The sequence below is a fragment of the Halichoerus grypus genome, chromosome 3, assembly GCF_964656455.1.
Source record: "Halichoerus grypus chromosome 3, mHalGry1.hap1.1, whole genome shotgun sequence".
Taxonomy (NCBI): domain Eukaryota; kingdom Metazoa; phylum Chordata; class Mammalia; order Carnivora; family Phocidae; genus Halichoerus; species Halichoerus grypus.
The window spans coordinates 51,254,948-51,279,777 of record NC_135714.1 but is presented as its reverse complement, the minus strand read 5'-3'; the positions used below and the strand labels follow the sequence as shown (position 1 = coordinate 51,279,777).

At 34.4% G+C, this 24,830-nt stretch overlaps 1 protein-coding gene across 1 annotated transcript in view; it reads left to right on the top strand.

The window, feature by feature from the left end:
• The window catches only part of TECRL (trans-2,3-enoyl-CoA reductase like), a 113,791-nt gene that overhangs the window by 47,851 nt on the left and 41,110 nt on the right, over positions 1–24,830 (top strand). The window contains exons 3-4 of the mRNA XM_078068182.1: positions 13,330–13,374; positions 19,193–19,296. Coding sequence (XP_077924308.1) covers positions 13,330–13,374; positions 19,193–19,296 — 149 coding nt within the window. The remainder of the gene's footprint in view (positions 1–13,329; positions 13,375–19,192; positions 19,297–24,830) is intronic.

The following is a 24,830-nucleotide window of genomic DNA, read 5'->3' as shown; positions in this document are numbered from 1 at the left end:
ATAGCACTCTCATCTTTCCACCAGTTACTTTAATGAGTACTAGTTCTTTATTGAAATTGGTTAGAGTAAAATATTTCTAGAATCAATCCACTTTGACAAAGCTTTTAGTCATAGTATCATTAAGTGATAATAAGGTGATATTATGTGCTATCTGTGTACTATGTACATTTTAATATATAGACCTCAGGGGTGCTTGTGTGTGTGTGTGTGTGTGTGTGTGTGTGTGTGTGTGTGATCATACACTAGGGAATTGTCATAAAATATATATGTAGTTAAAATATTTACCTTTTCTACTATAGAGCTGAGAAAGTATAGAGATGATCTAAAATTTGTTTTAAAAAAATAACAAATGCATTTATATGAAGAAAACAATATTTTTTGACTAACATTCTTTAGTGTAGAAAAACATTTTCAGAAACTCCAAGCAATATATTTAGAAATATTTTTTTGATTTTTTTGATTAACATGTCAAAACTCATTATAGCTTTATGTTCTTAACAAAAGATTATCTTAATTCCCTTTTACAGTATCTTTTGAGTCTAAAATCTTAATGTTAATAATTTCCAAGATGTGCCTAAATAATGTGAAAAAGTCAAAGATTTAATGTAGGAAGAGTATTTTAGACATTTTTATAGTATCTTTTTGAGGTTGACCAAATGTTTATCAAGTGAAATCTATATATTTTGTCAGAATCCACAGTATATCTTTATCTAGTTTACTTTCAAAATTTATGTCATAAAGTTCTCCCTCACATAAAATCTCCATACTATAAGATTCATGACATTTTAGTATAATACTATTCATTCTTTTTGTTTTGTACTTACATACCCAAACTTTCTCTATTTTCTTTGAGAGATCTAATAAATTTTGCCTATTAGATTTCCCCTTCATTTTAAGCCCTGGCATTACTTTGAAAATTCCATCTAAAATGATAATAATCCAATATGCTAGTCTCAAAACTACTTGCTTTCCCTGGAATTTTCACTTCCACTCTGCTTTAGCTACTTACTACTTGTCCACACCAAGTGATTTGACATTAGTTATCATTGAATTTTAATATTTGAAACTGAACAAATCACTTGTCCATATACCTTTCTAAACACCTCACTCTTTTGTTCTGGGACTCCCAGTTTCTGGAACTCAGAGAGATATAGTCTCTAGAACACTACCTTTCTTCTGATTTATCTTCTAGCTTAAATTCTATTTTGTACTTTATCTAAACTGAGCTCTTGTTGATCCATATCAGTTTCTAGCTTAAAACTATTCTGTACATTATCTAAACTGCTCTCTTACAGATTAATCCATATCAGACTCTTAGCTCCACTGGGCAATTGTCTCTCCAAATCCTTAGCAGATTTACTCCTTTAAGTCTTATTTTTTTTCTATATCTTCAAAAGCTTCCTAAAAATTCTTTCATCAAGAATTTCCCAATTTACATACCACTTATAGCAATACCATCAGTCTTCCTTTCTCCATCACTCAGAACTCACTTCAAAACACTTTGTCAGTATGCCAAAGACCTTTCTAAGGTCATCGGCAGTTTCCCTTTTGTTAGGGCAGTGGATCATTTCTAGTCATGTGTAACCTGAACTCTCAATTGCATTTGACTTGGTACACCACTCTGTTTGACTCCTTCTGTTTATTTGATTCTAACTCTGTCCACTTGATTCTAAGAGAGAGTTGTGTTTTTTTGTTGTTGTTTGTTTGTTTGTTTGTTTGTTTTGTCTTCTCTCTGATCCCACATTCTCAGACTCTTTGCGGACTTTTTATCATTCTTTGGCTTCTTAAAACCTAGTATTTCCCAAGTTCTGTCTTCAACATTCTTCCATTTAATTCTACATACTTTCCCTCTTCTTGTGTGCTCTCAACAATTCCCATGGTTTAGAAATTAACACTAATGAATGAATGAAATTAAAACTGTCTCTTTCCCAGAACTTTCAACCATATAATAAACTGCCAATGTAGCTTCTCAATATATTGGGTTTTTGCAGACATCTCAGAGATTTATTAGAATTTTGACACACAAAGCTGTGGGAATAGATTCAATCTGGAAACATTCAACGTTTATTCCCATACTTCAAGAATTGGTGAAAACTGAAATGAAGTAGCTCTAGGGACAATATATAATGAATTTAGTTCATATTGAATTATTTTGCAATGTAAAAATGCCATTAAAATGCCCAGGGTTTATTAACACAGAAGATTTTAAACTTCTGAATTGTTTATCTGCCTCTGCTGAAAGTGTTTTTTGATTTCTCAGTATTTGCCACAATCTGATAATGAGAAACCATATCCATCCTAGGCATTCTGTTTATATTTAAAGCTACTGTGTTTGAGAAATGGCAAGTTAATGTAAACTTGCTTAGCCTTAAAATAAATGAACTATCTCAATTATAAGAGCAGCTATGTGTGTATGTGCATAGGTATGTGTGACTGTGGAGGTATGTATACATACAGCCATATGTATGTACATACATTTATTTATTTAATTAAAATCCTTGGATTGGGTGTTGAAATATAGTTTTCTGAAAGGAGTCTCTAACTATTAAATAACTGACTGTTACTAAAGACGAATACCAATTCTGTACAATTGGTATATCTGAAATCAGCACATTACCTTCCTATAGCCAAAGTTCAAATCTTTGTAATTTTTCATGTAGATACCAATAATAGTCTTTTGGATACATTTTCTCACACATTGATTGGCTCTAGTATCTTACCCCTACTTATCTCTCAAGCATCAAGTTCAAGCTCCTCATGGCATATAGGTCTCATAATTTTCTCATACTCTATATGTATGTGTGTGTGTATGCTTCTTGGTGGCAACAAAGAAAAATCAATTTAATAGATAATTGAAGGGTAAGGTGGGGAATGTTTTCTTGGTATTGTTCCCAGATAACAACTGTATTTGACTATGAGATTATTCCTATTTGATTATTTACTTGCTATATTTATTTCTGTGACAATAATTAGTTCATATATGATTGATAAATAGGAGAATAATATTAGCCTAATGTGAAATTTACAATTATTTATACACTTTTTTTTTTCTGAGCATAGTATCATTTTGAAGGAACAGTAGTTAAATGCAGAGAACATAACATGAACCCATTACTTTGTAGATGAATAGATACTATATCACAATATCTATTTCTTACCTGGCTCAATTTGCCCATGTGCTCTGCCTTGGAAGTGTGGATTGTCTATTTGCCCTTTATCATTGTTATTTAGCTGTTGCAAATATTTCTTACACACAATTCTATCAACCTTTATTTTACTATATTAAAACAAGGTAAAGCCTCATATTTTCTGTCATTCATTTTTTTTCTTTTATTTAAAATACCTTTCAACTGCACTGGTATTTTTATTATAATTATTACTGGTTTCTCTTAGTGATCACAATACAGAGTTGTACAGATTTTAAATACTATGCCCCTAATTACTTTTCATAACCCATTATTTCAGAATATGATTTTGTAGAAGATATGCTCCAAGAATGCATATATTTGTTAGGAGAAAATCTTATATCTATACAAATGATTGAAAAGTTTTATGTTGCTTTGTTTTAAAATTAAAGTTGTTAACACATTTTAAATTAGTTCTTAGTAGTTTTGGGTACTTTGCAAACAGTATCTTCATTTAACACTCACAACATCCCTAATAGATACCTTTGTTATATTTAAAAAAAAAAATTTTCTTTAACAGATGAGAAAAGTAAGATTCACAGAAGTAACTTGCCTAAAATAAATAAGACAGCTAGTAGATTATAGTACAAGGAGTAAAGTACAGACAGTGAATTTCTACAGACTTTGCAGTTAACTAGAAAATAAACATTGGCTTTTTATGTAGAGAAAAGGATTTATTATGTAATAACTAATTTCACATTTGGTTAAATATGTATATATAACTTCTACCAGTTCTTCTTCAATAAGAGGCCGCATATTCATTTAAATCTTATGAAATCACATTCCTCTATGCCAGGCAATCTTCTAATCATTGCATATACAATGGTAATAAAAATGATCGTGTCTGTCTGTCAAGGAGGTTGTACAACAATAAAGAAAAATGTATACTAAACATCTTTAAAAGTACATAAAATAATTTTAGATAGGAAGATCAAAAACAGAGTAATGAAAAAAAGTAACTGGGAAATAGTACTGGGATCAGATAGCATCAGGGAGAATCTGTCTGTACAGGAATCATCCAGAAACTCAAATTTTGATACAGAAAATTGAATAGTTGAGTAAAAGAGAGTTTAATGTTTGTTAGGTAGTGACACAGAGGGAGAGTAGTGCAAAGTAGTTAATCATTGATTAGGGTGTGTGACTGCAGCTGTAGACCCTAGAATTGAGCCTAGAGAGGAATGAACCTGTGGGAAAAATAATAATAATAGTATGATAATTGTTGGAAAATACTTGAAGAATCAAATAATATTTTAGTTGGAAATAGTAGCTTAAGTAAGTAGGAAGTTGAGATGGTTGTGATGAAAAAGTAAGATGTTTGAAATCTGTGTTTAGGAGTGGTGAGCATAAGACTCTGGAAAAGAGTGAGAGAGTAGATAGAAAATCTGGATTTTTTAAGATTGAGGAACTAAAGGGCAGGAAATTAAAGTTATATTAAAATCACTAACAATGATGAATGAGTAGTGATGGAGAGCATGTCCTGAGTTAAAGTCATGAATATTTTAAGTGGAAAGACCAGTCCACCAGAGACAGCAACAGGAATCAATTAAATTAGATAGTAAAATTTGATGATATGAAGTCCACAAGGAGAATGGAGAAAATGTTTTGGAAACAGCATTTAATAGCAGGGAGGATTCCTAACACATTTTCATGCCCATAATTGGAAGGATTTAGTGTGAAGAATAAACACTTAGTTGAAAATCAGTTTTCTATTAAAGGAAGAAGATGGAGGGACTTTTTTGAGTGAAAATTGATTGTTTAGAAGTTTTTGCTGTTGACAGACTATAAGTGCCCTCAAGTGCATTGGGGGAGTATTAGAAGGCATGGGAAGGTGGACAATCGGGTCTGATTAGCGGTTGTGCAAGGCAAAATTGGGAGAAGAGTCATTGTGATACTCTGGGAGACTTGACAGCTAATGGTGTCCAATGTAAATGGGAATACAGGCATGATGATCAATCCTGGTAATTTCTTAGAAGTATGGTGGGTAATTTGGTGAACAAACTGGTTATAAATTTAAGCCAGTGAGGATAAAGAAATAGTCTGGTTATACTCTGTGTGTTCTTCTCCCTGCCCCACATTATTCTGCTTTCTGCTTTGTTATTTAGTGTGAAATTGACTTGCTACTTTATGCTTCTTGCTTTCATGCTCTCTTTTATAAATCTGAATATTTTTATGCAGCTTTTAAATTTTCCATTTTTAGAACCATGTCTGTTTTCCTGCAGAAGCCTTGCTTTGTGATTGCTGATTATACAGCGTGATAGCGCTCTGTCTGTCTTATTTGAGCACTCCACAATAGCAAATTCTTTAGCAGATGCATTTTCTTTTCAAGGTCAGCAAAATTACATACATGGGTTGGTGGCTGGCTTTAGTGTTAAAACTTTTTGTTGTTGTTGGGATGAGATAGGAAATGGTTCTTTTATTTTTCAGATATAAACACTATCACTCATATCATATCTTACTGGCTTCCTTGATTCTTTTTTAGTTTGATCACTTAATTATGTAGGTGGCATTTATAAAACTTCAAATAAATGGTTTACAAGGAAAAGAATGGTCCATTTAGTTCTAGTGAAGTACTGTACTGAATGAATCATTTGTAACAAATAAAACAACTGATTCAACAATATTAAATCAGCAGCCAGTATTTGAGTACATAAGGAGTTTTATATATGTTTGGTGTTTATTTCTTATAAAAAAGGAAACAATTCATGTGTCTGCCCTTGCTTATAGGATTGTAGTGTTTGGAAAGACTATAGAAGTACTAATTAATAAAACAATATAACCAAAGAGATAATGCAAAGTACACAGGACATTCTGTCATAACATCATGTTTCCTACTTAGCATTTCATTACTTGGTTGATATCTCCTGTACTTTAATTTCATTTTGTACATATGAGAACTTTACATCAGAGCACATCCTTTGTCTCAAAGGAAAAGAGAGAGTTGTATACTTCAGATATTAGAACAAGGAATATATGTGGAAGTTATTAATAAGAAAAAGTTTGGCTTAATAGAAATATGTTTACTAATAAACTGTTCAAAATTTTTAAAAATAAATCTTTTGGGAAGCCTGGGTGGCTCAATCAGTTAAGTGTCTGACCCATGATTTTTGCTCACGTCATGATCTCAGGGTCATAAGTTCGAGTCCCACATCAGGCTCTGCTCTGGGTGTGAAGCCTGCTTAAGATTCTCTCTCTCTCTCCCTCCTCCTCCTTTTCTAATAAATAAATAAATAAATAAACAAACAAACAAAAATCTTTTTATCAAAATCTGAAATTGATCAATATTTATACATTCTTCTTAAATAATCCAAGTTATTTATTTATTTTTTAATTTATTTGACAGAGAGAGACACAGTGAGAGAGGGGACACAAGCAGGGGGAGTGGGAGAGGGAGAAGCAGGCTTCCTGCCAAGCAGGGAGCCCGATGTGTGGCTCGATCCCAGGACCCTGGGATCATGACCTGAGCTAAAGGCAGACGCTTAACGACTGAGCCACCCAGGCGCCCCGTTAATCCAAGTTATTTAGAATACTTTAAGTACAAAGAATGCTTTCCATTTTTTTTGAGTGCTTTCCATTTTGTATGTTATTGTTGTCCAGTATTTTGTTTCTATATATGTATATACATTATTACTATTATCTATATTATTCTATATACATGAATTATATAGGTATTCAGCTATTTTATATAGAAGTGTCCACATATATGCCAGTTCCTTTGCTCAATATTGTTTAGTTTATCTTATCTCTTAGTCCTAGAATTAACTTATTTTTCTAAAAGTTGATCCTTTAGATGTTCATCTACTAACAGGCAGAAAGGGTCTACTGAGTGTGAGATTTCTCACTCCAGTAATGTCCTTATGTTTTCTTTAAAAGGTACTCCATTTAGAAGCCATTTGTCCATTACCTTTTATTGTTGCCATTTAGAAAATCCGCTATCAGTTTAATTGCCATACATGAAAATTTGAAAAATGTGAAAGTATGTAAAGATAATAACAGACTCTAGATGAAGTTATCTGCCTCCAGAGATTATTTACTTTTGCTTCCTTGGGCAGAAGAGCTGGACTGTGGAGATTACAGATCACTTGAATCCAAACAGGGATTGAGATGATTCAAAATTCAGCTTCATTTCCTGTAGGAACTGGTTATTTCTGATTTGCCCTAATTACACAATGCCAATTGGAATATTGGGCTTTTACCAGAGCTTCTACTTCTCAACTGGGGATACAGTTTGTTCTTCTGTTTCCTTAGGCTTGTGAGTTTGTGGAAAGTCCTGCTCAGCTGTTTCTTCCAATACAAGCTGATATCCCTAGGGGAATGTGTCTCCAGTTGCTGGACTCAGCTTTCGTGGTTTTCTGTTCTCCCAGAGCTCAGTGTCATAATTCTTCATTTTTTCTAATTACTCTGTGGAGAACTTGAGAAAATATTTTGCCATTCTTTTCTAGTTGTCCTCAATAGGATGTATGGGGAGGAATATATAGTGTACTGTTGTAATTAATATTTTTTTTCTTATGCTTGCATATACCTAATATATTGTTCACTTTTAGCCCCTATTTCTTTTAAATTGCTTTCATATTTTCTTGAACCTTTCATGTTTCTACTTCCTGAGTAATTTCCTCTTGTCCATTTTCCAACTAACTAATTCTCTCTTCTGCCTGGTCTAATTGCCTGTATTATCATCCCGTTATTTTTTTATTATTAAAAATAAGTTGATGATAAATTTCTATAAATTTTATTCAGTCTTTTGTCAAAAAGCCTCTGTGTATATAAACAAGGATAAATTAAACAAATATAAATAATATTATATATTATGTTATATATTATAATAATTATATACACATACAATTTACTTTTTCTTTCAAAGGGGTTATTAGAAATAACAGTTGATACACCTTAGTTTATAATGGTATGTTTTCTTGGAGTGCCTGGCTGCCTCAATTAGTACAACATGTGACTTGATCTCAGGGCTGTAAGTTCAAGCCCCACGTTGAGCATAGAGATTATTTAAAAAAAAAAAAATGCTACATTTTCTTGAGTCTTATTATCTAAAGTTTTTTTTTAACAGGTGTCATTGTTATTTTTCAGAACATTTAGAATCTATTTCCTATCTTGTAGCTATCAATTATTTGGAAAATAAGCCTTCTTTGTTTCTAACTCTCTGGAACTGGCATCTCCAAGATTAGCTTTAATTGCCACATTTGTATCTAGTGGCAGGTCACAGTAAACAGTCCAGACAAATTTGCTTATTTTCTTCTACATCCAGTTCTGGAGTATTGAAGAATTAAACTGAGCCATGTAGAAGCTTGTAGAACTTCATCTTTCTTCCATTAACCTCTTGAACAGAGCCAGCTCTGCATAGCATACTTCTTAGGTCTATATTCTGTTTCTTTATCTTATCTCACAACACCAGCCACAAAGAACCCAGGATGTAAACAACAAAAATTGATCACCATTTCATTTATTCCTAGAAGTCTCTATGGTTCAATATGGAGGCTCCATCACATTTATTAACTTTCTTTAATCCTTAACTGCTCTCAGAACTTATCCTTCCTACTGGGATTGGTGAAATCAAGGAAAAGGTAGGAGTAAAGGGCAAGTTTTACCAAGGGTCATAAGTGAGGGCATAAGTGTTCTGGGATTCATGGATTTCAAAACTTTTTGACTGTGAATAAGAAATTATTATAGTTCTTATAAAAATAAAATGTACTTATACAATTTAAACTATTGAACAAAAGTTCAAGAAACAGTCCTTAACCTATCTAGAATTTATTGCAATACATTGCATCCAGTGTCATGATGATACATCTCTACTTATTCTACTCTACACTATTCTGTTCTATTCCTTTAAGTAATGCTAAGAATAATACACTAATTCCATTTTTCAATTTATTAATGGCTCACAACCAACAGTTTGGAAAATAACTTATTAAAATAAATATATTTGAATTACCTATTGAAGTACATATATATTGAATTACATATATTACCCATTTAGGATGTTATCCCTTGGGGCGCCTGGGTGGCTCAGTTAGTTAAGAATCTGCCTTTGGCTCCGGTCATGATCTCAGGGTCCTGGCATCAAGCCCCACGTCAGGCTCCCTGCTCGACGAGGAGTCTGCTTCTCCCTCTGGTCGTCTCCCTGCTCATGCTCTCTCTTTCAGATAAATAAATAAAACTAAACTAGACTAAGCTAAACTAAAATAAAATAGAATGTTATCCTTTAGTGATATAAACACTTTTAATTATCAAGAAAATAACTATAAGTCATGGTTAGAATATGAAAAAAGTTGCACAAATCAAGCTCAATATCTTTATAAATTCGGAGACTGGCAGATGCATTAGATCTCCTATGTATTTATAATTCATCTGCAAGCCAGTTATCTAACTTCAATGTACTCCACAATATAAATAATCTTTTAGACTATTCTTCCATGCTAAAAATCCTTATGCAACTTATGTTCTTTATCATTTATACTGTCTTTTTTCTGCCATTCTTCAAACCTATTCTACCTCCCCACAACAAGCACAGAACATTTCAGCAAATGAATTCTTTGCTCTTTGAAAAGGTGACTGAAACTAATCTAAAGGCTTATATAGGCAGTTAATAACTGTTTTTCGCTAGGACATAGTGTTAAAAGGTCACAACCTATAAATGCCAAGTTTATTCCATAAGTAGATCTATGTTGACAGAGTTAGAAGGCCATGGATTTCCCAAAAAGTGTTTAGAGCTTCTAATTTCTCTAATGTATTAGTGTGGGTTCAGCCAGTATTCAGTCATCTAGTTCATAGACAGTTTTATCAGCTTAGAATGATAGTTTTTTATTTCCACAATAGGCGGCATCACAAAGTGCTGTTGAAAGCAGTATCTCATGTGAATATTATTTAAATGGACAGAAATTGGCAGCTTTAATGTACACCCATCGTAGGTGCTCAATGACTATCTGTTCAATATAAATGGATTCCCATTCTGATTGTAATTTCTCCAATACCCATATTTGAAACTCAATTAAAACTTTAGAAGCCTCTGTTGTATGCATTTGCATCATATCTTCTTTGGCAGCAGATTTTCATTATGAGTAATAAAAGTAATTATTTTAAGATATCTTTCAGCAAATAATGTTAATATACATTCCAGAACAACCAATGGCTATATAAATAATAAGAATTTTATTAGTAAATACAAAAACAAAACAAAAAAGTGTCTTTACCTGCATATTCTCTAATTTAAAAAATCAAATGTCAAAGTTAAATTTTGTGTCTGCTCATTTGTCATGCTGTTACTAAATTTTGTTTAAATATAATCCTAAATAGTTTTAAACTTGTGATTACAATTTTTGACTTATGAGTTATTTGTCCATGATAATGTGCATGTATAAGTTCTCTTTTTGCAATAAATTTAGAGAGAATTTATTGCAATAGTCTACTTATGTCTTATTATCATCATTCTTACTACCACTTTAAAAAGTAGTGTTTTGAAAACAAAAGAGCAATGCAGTATGTTTCTTTGACAGTACTCTTAATTTATTATAAATCAAGTTAATTTGCTTAATACTGGATATCAAAGTTAAAAATTAAATTTTCAATAGAAACTTTAAAATAATAACATAGAATTCATTTTAAGAGAAAATAATTTTTTTTAAATTTTATTATGTTATGTTAGTCACCATACAATACATTATTGGTTTTTGATGTGGTGATCCATGATCCATTGTTTTCGTATAACACCCAGTGCTCCATGCAGTACATGCCCTCCTTAATACCCATCACCAGGCTAACCAATCCCCCCTCACCCCTCCCCTCTAAAACCCTGTTTGTTTCTCAGAGTCCATAGTCTTTCATGGTTCATCTCTTCCTCCAATTCCCCCCAGCCATTTTTCCCTTCCTTCTCCTAATGTCCTCCATGCTATTCCTTATGTTCCACAAATAAGTGAAACCATATGATAATTGACTTTCTCTGCTTGACTTATTTCACTTAGTATAATCTCCTCCAGTCCCATGCATGTTGATGTAAAAGTTGGGTATTCATGCTTTCTGATGGCTGAGTAATATTCCATTGTATATATGGACCACATCTTCTTTATCCATTCATCTGTTGAAGGGCATCTCGGCTCTTTCCACAGTTTGGCTATTGCGGACATTGCTGCTATGAACATTGGGGTGCATATGACCCTTCTTTTCACTACATCTGTGTCTTTGGGGTAAATACCCAGTAGTGCAATTGCTGGGTCATACGGTAACTCTATTTTGTGAACCAATTTTTCTATTATGGCTGTATATGGTAAATGCATTTTGATTTCCTTATCCAGGTAGAATTCTTTAGTAAACTATGTATTTATTCCTAATGGTAGTATAAGGAAAAGATACTAAAGTGATGGTCTGCTATGATCAATAGGCTTATAATTATTAAAAGTCAATAATACATATTATTCCAATATGAATTGTGTGCTTTACTCCTGGTAAAGAAAATAATCCACTTTCAGGTGTCAATATTAAAAAAAAATAATAATAAGATCAATGTTCTTTGGTTTTAAATGAAGATGGTTAAGCATTTTATTGAAAAATAACTTACATAAAGTGCACAAGTCCTATGTCATATACCTTGGTACATGTCCACAGATTGAACACATATATGTAGCCAGACCCCAGATTAAAAAACAGAAAATTACCACCCTAAAGCTCTCATCATAACTATCAACCACTGCTCATCAGCACACTGCCAAGATCTATCTCCATTTATGACACTGGATAAGTACTTTATCCACTTCCTAAGATCGAATCTGTCTTCCAACAGAAACTATTAGATTACTTGGGGTAGGGAGGGAAATGTCTATTCAGGTATTCTGCCCATTTTTTAATCAGATTTTTCATTTGTTTTATTTAAATTACAGTTAACATACAGTGTAATATTGGTTTCAGGTGTACAATTTAGTGATTCAATGCTTACATACAACACCTGTTACTCATCACAAGTGCACTCTTAATCCCCATCACCTATTTAACCAATCCCTTCACCCACCTGCCCTCTGGTAACCATTGGTTTTTTCTCTGTAGTTTAGAGTCTGTTCTTGGTTTGCCTCTTCCTCTTTTTCCCCTATGATAGTTTGTTTTGTTTCTTAAATTCCGCATAGGAGTGAAATGATATGGTATTTGTCTTTCTCTGACTATTTCACTTAATGTGCTACACTTTAGCTCCAACCACATTATTGCAAACAGCAAGATTTCATTCTTTTTTGTGGCTGAGTAATATTCCATTGTGCATATATACTACTTCTTCCTTATTTATTCATCAGTTAAAGAACTTGGGCTGTTCCCATAATTTGGCTATTGTAGATAATGCTGCTATAACATTGAAGTGCATGTATCCCTTTGAGTTAGTATTTTTGTATTCTTTGGTAAATACCTAGTAGTGCAATTGCTGGATCATAGGGTTAAAGACCTAAATGTGAGATCCAAAACCATAAAAATCCTAGAGAAGAACACAGGCAGTAACATCTTTGACATTGACCATAGTACCTTCTTACTAGATATGTCTCCTGACGCAAAGGAAACAAAAGCAAAAATGAACTGTTGGGACTTCATCAAGATACGAAGCTTCTGAACAGCAAAGGAAACAATCAACAAAACTAAAAGGCAGTCTTCAGAATGGGAGAAGATATTTGCAAATGATAATTTCTGGTAAAGGGTTAGTATCCAAAATATATAAAGAACTTATAAAACTCAACACCCAAAAAATGACTAATCCAATTAAAAATGGACAGAAGATGTGAATAGACATTTTTCCAAAGAAGACATCCAGATGGCCCACAAACACATGAAAAGATGCTCAACATCACTCATCATCAGGGAAATACAAATCAAAACTACAATGAGATATCACCTGATACCAGTCAGAATGGCTAGAATTCACAAGACAAGAAACAATAGGTGTTGGTGAGGTTGTAGAGAAAGGAGAACCCTCTTACACTGTTGGGAATGCAAAGTGGTGCAGTCACTCTGGAAAACAGTATGGAGGCTCCTCAAAAAGTTTAAAATAGAATTACTTTATGATCCAGCAATTGAACTACTAGGAATCTACCCGAAGAAACTATTAGATTTTAAAATGTGTGTATACTTGTGCTGACAATTAAATGCTTTATTTTTCATGGAATAGGTCCAAAGTGGTATCCTTCCCGAGTTGGCCTGCAGCTAGAACAAGGTAAGAATAAATTTTCACTGATCTGTTTATTTAATTTGGAATCCCTTTTCTTTCATCAATAGTTAATATTTATTTATCACTTACTAAATGGCAAACATTATAGTAAGTGGTCTAGATCAGTTATGTCGGTTGATTCTCCCCATAAGCTAGTGCTTCACTTTTTGCATGAGGAATTCTAGTCTAAAGATAATTTTCACACATCCACTGTCATGTGCATTGGAGGCAGGATCTGAACTAACATCTTTCTGTTTCTAAAAGTTTTACTGCTTTATTCTCTCATTCTACTATCACCTAATATGTTCTCAGGGATACAGCTCAATATTTTTTTTTCTTTCTTCCCTCCTTCCTTCCTTCCCTCCTTCCTTCCTCCCTTCCTTCCTTCCTTCTTTCCTTCCTTCTTTCCTTTCTTTCCCTCCCTCTCTTCCTTCCTTCCTTCCTTCCTTCCTTTCTTTTTTCTTCTTTCTTTCTTCTTTCTTTCTTCTTTCTTTCTTTCTCTTTCTTTCTTCTTTTCTGTTTAAAGCAGAATAAATGAGCTAAGGAGGGGAGAAATGAATGAATTTTAGGGAAAATATAATATCCAGGATTAAGCCTGAAATTTCTCAAACTGTCAAATCCTATTCTTCATTCAAAAAATTTATAAATAGATACACTTAAAAGTTACTCCTGTTAATAATCATTGTCACTAATATTACATCAACTTGACCTTAAATTTGGACTTGTTAAATAAGAGCTGTGGGTAGAATATAAATTTTGGAAGAATACTCAAAGTCAATAATAGTAAATCTACAAGAGGAATCTATTAAGGGATTTCAATCTCTAAATTTTTCCATAGAGTGGTGAACTGCCCTTTTTTTTTTTTTTTCCTGGTACTTTTGCTAATATTCAAGCCATCCCTTCTCAGATATTACCTTTACTTAAGGACAAATGATTTCCTTGCATGTCTCTAAGGTGTTTTGTTTGTTTTCATTGTTTCTTAGACATTCCAGGTTTCTCTGAGACCTCTATGCTGAAAAAATAGGAATCCATGATATTCTTGGAAGTCATACTTTCTTAATTATTTCAAATTCTTCCAAGCTCAAATGTTCAAGAAAAATTCCTATCTGGCTAGAGTTTAAAAGAGAAGACTCACTCTCTTGTTTATTTTTGCCTCTTTAGGGCCTTGTATATGCCAACCATATAAATGCCTTTCAACACATGGATGCTCAAATAATATAAAATTATATAGTGGTATTGTTTTCTGAACTTGACTCTTATATAATGAAGACTTTAGAATGCCACAGGCATCAATATAAAATATAATTCAATTTGAAGAACACTACAAGGGGAAACGGAATTTCTGTTAGTTCAACCTTCCTGGTGAATGTGACTTTTTACTTTCTCCTCACATATATTTATTTGGTTTCCCTTCACATACATTTACAGGGTATGATCTGAATGAAATATAGCCACTGAGTGCCCTTGAATAAGAATGTGATGACTTATTTGAAAAAAAAAAAAAAAAAAAGACTCAATTATTTTAGCGAGCTAAGCAGGATGTGGTACAAAGAGGTTGTTTGGAGTAAAACAGAATTTTAAAACCTGACTCTTCTGCTTACATATCTAGAGGGGCTTCTTTGGTAAAGTGGAGCTAATAAAGAACTTAACCCATGATTTGGTTTTTGTTTTATAAATGTTAAATAAGATCATGTTTATAAAGCACTATAATTACTGACACATGGTAGATGCTTCATCTATCAGTTATAACTGATGTTATAACTATTCATATTAAGAAAACTTAACACTGAAACAAATCAAGGCCTAAATATTTACATATATTTCCTGCCAGAATGCTTATACTATGAGCAATGACATCATGCAGATTTAGTCTTCTACATTTTCTTCACACAAAGGACATCAGTAAAACATAAAGAAAATAGCAAACATTGATAATCATGGGCAAATTAACAAACTTTTTTTTTTTTTTTTTTTTAGCTCAGTGGTTGTGCTGAGCTGAGCTAGACTTAGCCTTACTTGGGTGGGTCCACTCAAGTAGCTGCAGTCAGCTGGTGGGTTTTTAGTGACTGGCTGGTCTAGGATGGCCATGACTGTAGCCAATCCTCTCTACTCTTTGTGGTTTCTCATGTTTCAGCAGAATATTTGGGGCTTGTTCTCATGGTGGATTCAGGGATTCAAACAAATGAGCACAAGCACTTAAGATTTCTTAAGGCCCTTGGGTGCCTGGGTGTCTCAGTCATTAAGCGTCTGCCTTTGGCTCAGGTCATGATCCCAGGGTCCTGGGATCGAGTCCCACATCGGGCTCCCTCCTCGAGGGGAGGCCTGCTTCTCCCTCTCCCACTCTCACTGCTTGTGTTCCTGCTCTCGCTATCTCTGTCTCTGTCAAATAAATAAATAAAATCTTAAAAAAAAAAAAAAAAGATTTCTTAAGGCCCAGGCTTGGAAGTATCATATCTCTTGCCCTACATTCTGTTAGCTAAAGTGAATGACTAGGCTAACCCATATTCAAGGGCACGGGGAAATAGGCACTGACTCTTATAAGAGGTACTAAAAGTCATATTGTAAATGGTGTGGATATGGGAATGGTAAAGAACTGAAGTCACAATTGTAATACATCTGTCATAGAAACTGGTAACTAAAATGTGTTCTCTCCTCCTACCTCGATTAATATACTTAATAATGTTCTGGAAGCACAGGGTTGAATTTCTAATGCTTAAAATCATTGGATTTCTAAAATGGAAAGGTGAAGCATGGATAGACTTGTCCTTTCCTTCCCAGCCCTGGCTCTAATCATCCATAGCACTTATAAAAGGGCCTTGACAAACACCTAGGTACATACCCTAGTGTCTGGCACAATTTTGGGGAAGAAATGCCCAAGAAAGAAGATTTGTTTAAATTAATTTGGACAGAAAATTCACAGGCCTTAAGTGGCTGAAGCCTGATATCCATGGAATTGGCTCTTGTTTTAGGAATATATTCTTGGCGCTACCCATTCCTCTCCCTTTGGAAAAGGACATAGACATAGAAAGCCAAGGACAGGGTTCCCTGATTACTGAGTCCGAGTGGTATGATTAATGATATGTCTGGATTCTTTCAGTTCCTTCTATGCAAATCTCATATTGATGGGGCCACATTTTAAAATATGCCAATGATCTGCTCCTTGAAGTCATCAAAAGTAATAGAGGAGTAGAAACTAATCCCCTCTCCAAAGATGTCAATAGATGTATGTTGGGAAGATGTTTACAGTACTTCAAGTGGTACAAATATCTTAGATTATTTTGTCCTTATTAACATTTCTTATTGTTATACATGATTGTCAAAATGATTTTGGCCATTTGTATATCCAAGTCTTTACCTTGACCCATGTTACATTAACTTCCTATTGCTGTGTAACAAATGACCACAAACTAAGCTTAAAATAACACTCATTTATTAGCTTGAAGACACAGTATGGCCGGATTCTTTGCTCAGAGTATCACAAAGCTGTAATCAAGATGTTGGTGGAGCTGAATTCTCATCTCAAGACTTTTAGAAAATTCTACTTCTGTCTTTATTCTTATTGTCTGAAGATTTTTTTTTTTTTTTTTTGTGGCTCTATGACAGAGGTTCCTATTTCCTTGCTACTTGTCACATTCTATAGGCCATTTCAGTTCCTAGAGGCTATTTGCATTATTTGCCATGTGGCCCTCTCCATCTTCATCCCAGCAATCATTCTCGTACTGTAGTATCAGTATTCTAGTACTTTGAATCTGAATTCCTCTGGCTTACCAATTCCTGCAGATTTAAATAGTACATGATTAGCTCAGACCAACCTGAATAATCTCTCTTATAAAGCCACATAGCCTAACCTAATCAAGGGAATGATAGCTTACCATATTCACATTGGCTTTATCAAATACCATCTTCAAAATTAATATATAACAATTGCACATTTTATCTTACTTTAAAATATTTCATTGTAAATCAATGTATTGGATTCTGAAAATCAACTAAAAATAGTCATCAATTAATATTTAATGTGTCTTGGAAAAATAGAGAATGGAGGACTCCTAGGTGGCTCAGTCAGTTAAGCATCTGCCTTCAGCTCAGGTCATGATTCCACAGTCCTGGAAGGGTCCCCACTTTGGGTTTTTGTTCCCTGCTCAGTGGGGAGCCTGCTTCTCCCTTTCCCACCCTCCCCCATGCTCATGCACTCTCTCTCTGTTTCAAAAAAATAAATAAAATCTTTAAAAAATAGAGAATGAAATGACACTTTTTCATGAGAAAAAGATAAAGATAAATTACAGATAGATTAGCATAAAGAATAATATCAATACAAGCAACTACAATGGCAATAAAAATAACATTATGAGATTCATTTAGCCCTAGTCCACTTATTTTTCTTTCTGTATGGTATAACTTTGTTTGAATAAAACAAGATATATTTAGCATTATCTCATTCATGAAGATTTAACTTTTTACAATTGTTTTACAATTATAAATAATGCCAAAAAGAACATCTTTGTACATATATTTCAGTACACACATGTCAGACTTATCTAGTGTTTATTATTAAGAATGGAACATTTCCTTTACATGTCTTCTAAGACATCAGTTTATTCTTCTCCAATTTCATGAGAAACTCCTTTTCAGTAATCTTTGCTGTTCGTTTCTTTTATTACTTTGAAAGCCCGTAGTGCTAGAAACGTTTTTCAGTTTCCATTTTCTTTTCAAACTGAACACTCAAATAATCTCATCACACAGCATGGCTTTAAATGTTAATGACTTTCGAATATCTACAGACACCCCTAACCAACTGCCTATTTGACAGCTCCTACCTGAATGCCTAATAAATATCACACACTTAACATACCTTAACTTAAATCTTAATTTCCACCCCCAAATCCTGCTCCTTCCCCAGTCTTCCTCCTGCCAGTTAATGAAATTACAATGCTCCTAATTGCCCAGGTCAAAAATCTAAGAGCTGTCTTTATTTCACTGAAATACTCTCTTCTCAAGTTGAACCTGCTCTGTGTTCAAAACATATCTGAAATTGATGAACTTTTAACATTTCTACCAGTGCCATCTTAATCCAAAAAATCCCTTGCTTGATGAATTTTGAGTTCATCCTAAATAATCTTGCTTCCCTTCCTCCCAGTTTCCACACAGCATCCATAGAGATCTTTTAAAACATACATCAAGTCACTCTGCTGTTGCTTGTGATGACTACTAAAATTTATTTGCCCTAACTAATTTATCAAATAATAAAAGAATTTAGAGAACAGTTGACATCTATGTCTACTGACACCCCAAATTATACTTTTTTTAAAGATTTTATTTATTTATTTTAGAGAGAGAGAGAGAGCATGAGCACGGGGAGTGGCAGAGAGAGAGGGACAAGAAGGCTCCCCACTGAGCAGGGAGCCCAACACAGGACTCAATCACAGGACCCTGAGATCATGACCTGAGCTGAAGGCAGACACTTAACTGACTGAGCCACCCAGGTGCCCTGCCCCCCAAAAATTATACTTTAAAAATATCCTGTATCATACTCGGTTATGATATTATCCAGTATTACATTTTCTCAGAACACAACAGGATAGTAACTAGTGGTAGTCTGCACTTTGTTTAGGTAGAGGTGGGAAACTACCATATATTTGAAAAATTCTTAGGTATTTTATAAAATGGGTTTGCTTACATTTTATTTTACTTTAAATATTTATTATACATTGCAGTTTCTATGTATGATTTATTCTTAGCATTCACAATTTTTCACATTAAAATTGTTTGTTAAAAATCACGATGCCTTGAAATTGTATTAAAATACTTTTCCTTATTATTTAAGGTGGGCCTTTTTTGAAGGACTACATAACCATTCAAAGCATTGCAGCCTCCTCCATTGTCACTCTCTATTTTACAGACCTAGGTCAACAGGTCAGTTGGACTACAGTAAGTATCAATTTGAAATACAATGTACATGTCCCACATTTTGATAGGAATAATTTGTTGACAGAAGGACGATTTTTATCAAATAAATTCATAATGAAACAAAATACTGTACTGAATGGCATTTTAAGTTTTCCACTCTTACTAGAAACCATGGTCAAAATGTCATACAAGAATTAGAGCCATGGAAATACACAGTTGAAAGAAGGAGAATAAATTATTTTTTTTAAATGTCAATCTATCGTATGACTGTTGGCCCTATTTCTGCTTCCTCTATGCCTTGTTAGTTAAATAGTATTTCTTCAGCTTTTCCTTCTAGGAACCTGGAGATATGAAGACTCTTCACAATGGAAAAAGAGGAGATAGAATATTCAATAAAAAAATATTCTAAGGCAAAGGGAGGGCATATGGAAAATCAGAATGAAGTAGTGAGATTTCTTTGAGTAAGACGGTCATGGAATACTTTCCGTTCTCCTTGAAGGAGGAGCTTTCAAAGTGGTGGCAACTGAATCCAATGGCATTAGAAGAATGAAGACTACATTAAAAGACATGGAGGATTAAGAAATAGAGAAAATACTTGACACTAGGTCACAAGTATTGAACTATTCATGAGTTATGGAATAGATAGGTGGAATAGCTTTAGTAGCAATAGGAAATCCTAGGTGATATTTTTGTGACAAGGAGTTAATTTGATAAATAATTTTAACACTGATATACAAAGAATAGAGCAATCATTCTATTTTTCAATTCAGTTTTTTAATTTTTAGAATTTTAAAGTTTTTCCAATTACACAGATATTTCATATTTGTGATGGGATTGCACTTTTTTGGGGGGGGGACTTACTAAGGTTTTTTTTTTTTTTTATGTTATGTTAATCACCATTCATTACATCATTAGTTTTTGATGTAGTGTTCCATGATTCATTGTTTGCATATAACACCCAGTACTCCATTCAGTACGTGCCCTCTTTAATACCCACCACCAGGCTAACCCATCCACCCACTCCCCTCCCCTCTAGAACCCTCAGTTTGATTCTCAGTGTCCATAGTCTCTCATGGTTCAACTCCCCCTCCAATTCCCCCCCCTTCATTTTTCCCTTCCTGTTATCTTTTTTTTTTTTAACACATAATGTATTATTTGTATCAGAGGTACAGGTCTGTGATTCAACAGTCTTACACAGTTCACAGCGCTCACTATAGCACATACCCTCCCCAATGTCTATCACCCAGCCACCCCATCCCACCCACCCCCCACCACTCCAGCAAACCTCAGTTTGTTTCCTGAGATTAAGACTTCCTCATATCACTGAGATCATAGGATACATGTCTTTCTCTGACTGACTTATTTTGCTCAGCATAATACCCTCCAGTTCCATCCATGTCATTGTAAAAGGCAAGATTTCATTATTTTTGATGGCTGCATAATATTCCATTGTATATATATGTACCACTTCTTTTTTAACCATTCATCAGTCCATGGAAATCTTGGCTCTTTCTAAAGTTTGGCTATTGTGGACATGGCTGCTATAAACATCAGGGTGCATGTACCCCTTAGGATCACTACATTTGTATCTTTGGGGTAAATACCCAGTAGTGCAATTGCTGGATCGTAGGGTAGTTCTATTTTCATCTTTTTGAGGAAACTCCCTACTGTTTTCCAGAGTGGCTGCACCAGCTTGCATTCCCACGAACAGGTTAGGAGGGTTCCCCTTTCTCTGCATCTCCGCCAACATCTGTAATTTCCTGACTTGTTAAATTTAGCCATTCTGACTGGTGTAAGGTGGTATCTCATTGAGGTTTTGATTTAGATTTCCCTGATGCTGAGCGATGCTGAGTACTTTTTCATGTGTCTGTTGGCCATTTGGATGTCTTCTTTGGAAAAATGTCTGTTCATGTCTTCTGCCCATTTCTTGATTGGATCATTTGTTCTTTGGGTGTTGAGCTTGATAAGTTCTTTATAGATTTTGGATACTAGCCCTTTATCTGATATGTCAATTGCAAATATCTTCTCCCATTCTGTCCGCTGTCTTTTGGTTTTGTTGACTGTTTCTTTTGCTGGGCAAAAGCCTTTTATCTTGATGAAGTCCCAATAGTTCATTTTAACCCTTGCTTCCCTTGCCTTTGGCGATGTTTCTAGGAAGAAGTTGCTGCGGCTGAGGTTGAAGACGTTGCTGCCTGTGTTTTCCTTTAGGATTTTGATGGACTCCTGTCTCAATTTAGGTCTTTCAACCATTTGAGTCTATTTTTGTGTGTGGTGTAAGGAAATAGTCCAGTTTCATTCTTCTGCATGTGGCTGTCCAATTTTCCCAACACCATTGTTGAAGAGATTGTCTTTTTTCCATTGGACATTCTTTCCTGCTTTGTCGAAGATTAGTTGACCATAGAGTTGAGGGTCCATTTCTGGGCTCTCTATTCTGTTCCATTGATCTATGTGTCTGTTTTTGTGCCAGTACCATACTGTCTTGATGATGAGCTTTGTAATAGAGCTTGAAGTCCTGAACTGTGATGCCACCAGCTTTGCTTTTCTTTTTCAACATTCCTCTGGCTATTCGGGGTCTTTTCTGGTTCCATACAAATTTTAGGATTATTTGTTCCATTTCTTTGAAAAAAGTGGATGGTATTTTGATAGAGATTGCATTGAATGTGTAGATTGCTCTAGGTAGCATTGACATCTTCACAATATTTGTTCTTCCAATCCATGAGCATAGAACGTTTTTCCTTTTTTTTTTGTCTTCCTCAATTTCTTTCATGAGTATTTTATAGTTTTTGGAGTACAGCCTCTTTGCCTCTTTGGTTAGGTTTATTCCTAGGTATCTTATGGTTTTGGGTGCAATTGTAAATGGAATCGACTCCTTAATTTCTTTTTCTTCTGTCTGGTTGTTGGTCTATAGGATGCCACTGATTTCTGTGCATTGATTTTTATCCTGTCACTTTACTGAATTCCTGTATGAGTTCTAGCAGTTTTGGGGTGGAGTCCTTTGGTTTTCCACATAACGTATCATATCATCTACGAAGAGTGAGAATTTGAATTCTTCTTTGCCGACTCGGGTGCATTTTATTTCTTTTTGTTGTCTGACTGCTGAGGCTGGGACTTCTAGTACTATGTTGAATAGCAGTGGTGATAGTGGACATCCCTGCCGTGTTCTGACCTTAGGCAGAAAGCTCTCATTTTTTCCCCATTGAGAATGATATTCGCTGTGGGTTTTTCAAAGATGGCTTTTATGATATTGAGGTATGTACCCTTTATGCCTATACTCTGAAGAGTTTTGATCAAGAAAGGATGCTGTACTTTGTCAAATGCTTTTTCTGCATCTATTGAGAGGATCATATGGTTCTTGTTCTTTCTTTTATTAATGTATTGTATCATATTGATTGATATGTGGATGTTGAACCAAACTTGAAGCCCAGGGATATATCCCACTTGGTCGTGGTGAATAATCCTTTTAATGTACTGTTGGATCCTATTGGCTTGTATTTTGGTGAGAATTTTGCATCCATGTTCATCAGGGATATTGGTCTGTAATTCTCCTTTTTGATGGGGTCTTTGTCTGGTTTTGGGATCAAGGTAATGGTGGCCTCCTAAAACAAGTTTGGAAGTTTTCCTTCCATTTCTATTTTTTGGAACAGTTTCAGAAGAATAGGTATTAATTCTTCTTTAAATGTTTGGTAGAACTTCCCTGGGAAGTCATCTGGCCCTGGGCTTTTGTTTGTTGGGAGATTTTTCATGACTGCTTCAATTTCCTTAGTGGTTATAGGTCTGTTCAGGTTTTCTATTTCTTCCTGGTTCAGTTTTGGTAGGTTATACATCTCTAGGAATGCATCCATTTCTTCCAGATTATCTAATTTGCTGGCATATAGCTGCTCATAATATGTTCTTATAATTTTTTGTATTCCTTTGGTGTTGGTTATGATCTCTCCTCTTTCATTCATGATTTTGTTGATTTGGGTCATTTCTCTTTTCTTTTTGTTAAGTCTGGCCAGGGGTTTATCAATATTGTTAATTCTTTCAAAGAATCAGCTCCTAGTTTTATTGATCTGTTCTACTGTTCTTTTTGTTCCTATTTCTTTGATTTCTGCTCTAAACTTTATTATTTCTCTTCTCCTGCTGGGTTTAGACTTTATTTGCTGTTCTTTCTCCAGCTCCTTTAGGGGTAGGGTTAGGTTGTGTATTTGAGACCTTTCTTGTTTCTTGTGAAAGTCTCGTATTGCTATATACAGTCCTCTTAGGACTGCCTATGCTGTATCCCAAAGAATTTGAACAGTTGTGTTTTCGTTTTCATTTGTTTCCATGAATTTTTTTAATTCTTCTTTAATTTCCTGGTTGACCCATTCATTCTTTAGTAGGATGCTCTTTAACCTCCATGTATTTGAGTTCTTTCTGACTTTCCTCTTGTGATTGACTTCTAGTTTCAAAGCATTGCGGTCTGAAAATATGCAGGGAATGATCCCAGTCTTTTGGTACCAGTGGAGACCTGATTTTTTACCTAGGATGTGATCTATTCTGGAGAATGTTCCATGGGCACTAGAGAAGAATGTGTATTCTGTTGCTTTGGCATGGAATGTTCTAAATATATCTGTGAAGTCCATTTGGTCCAGTGTGTCATTTGAGGTCTTTATTTCCTTGTTGATCTTTTGCTTAGATGATCTGTCCATTTCAGTGAGGGGGGCGTTAAAGTCCCCCACTATTATTGTAATGTTGTCAATGTATTTCTTTGCTTTTGTTATTAATTGGCTTATATAATTGGCTGCTCCCACGTTAGGGGCATAGATATTTACAATTGTTATATCTTCTTGTTGGACAGACCCTTTAAGTATGATATAGTGTCCTTCCTCATCCTTATTATAGTCTTTGGTTTAAAATCTAATTTGTCTGATATAAGGATTGCAACCCCAGCTTTCTTTTGGTGTCCATTAGCATGGTAAATGGTTTTCAACCCCCTCACTTTCAGTCTGGAGGTGTCTTTGGGTCTAAAATGAGTCTCTTGCAGACAACATATCAATGGGTCTGGTTTTTTTTTTATCCAATCTGATACCCTGTGTCTTTTGATTGGGGCATTTAGCCCATTTACATTCAGGAAAACAATTGAAAGATATGAATTTAGTGCCATTTTATTGTCTGTGGGGTGACTGTTACTGTACATTGTCGGTATTCCTTTCTGGTCTATGTTACTTTTAGGCTCTCTCTTTGCTTAGAGAACCCCTTTCAATATTTCTTGTAGGAAAAAAAAAAAAAAATATTTCTTGTAGGACTGGTGTCGTGTTTGCAAATTCCTTTAGTTTTTGTTTGTCCTGGAAGCTTTTTATCTCTCCTTCTGTTTTCAATGACAGCCTAGCTGATATAGTATTCTTGGCTGCATATTTTTTCTCCTTTAGTGCTCTGAATATATCATGCCAGTCCTTTCTGGCCTGCCAGGTCTCTGTAGATAAGTCTGTTGCCAATCTAATGTTTCTACCATTGTAGGTTACAGACCTCTTGTCCCAAGCTGCTTTCAGGATTTTCTCTTTGTCTCTGAGACTTGTAAGTTTTACTACTAGATG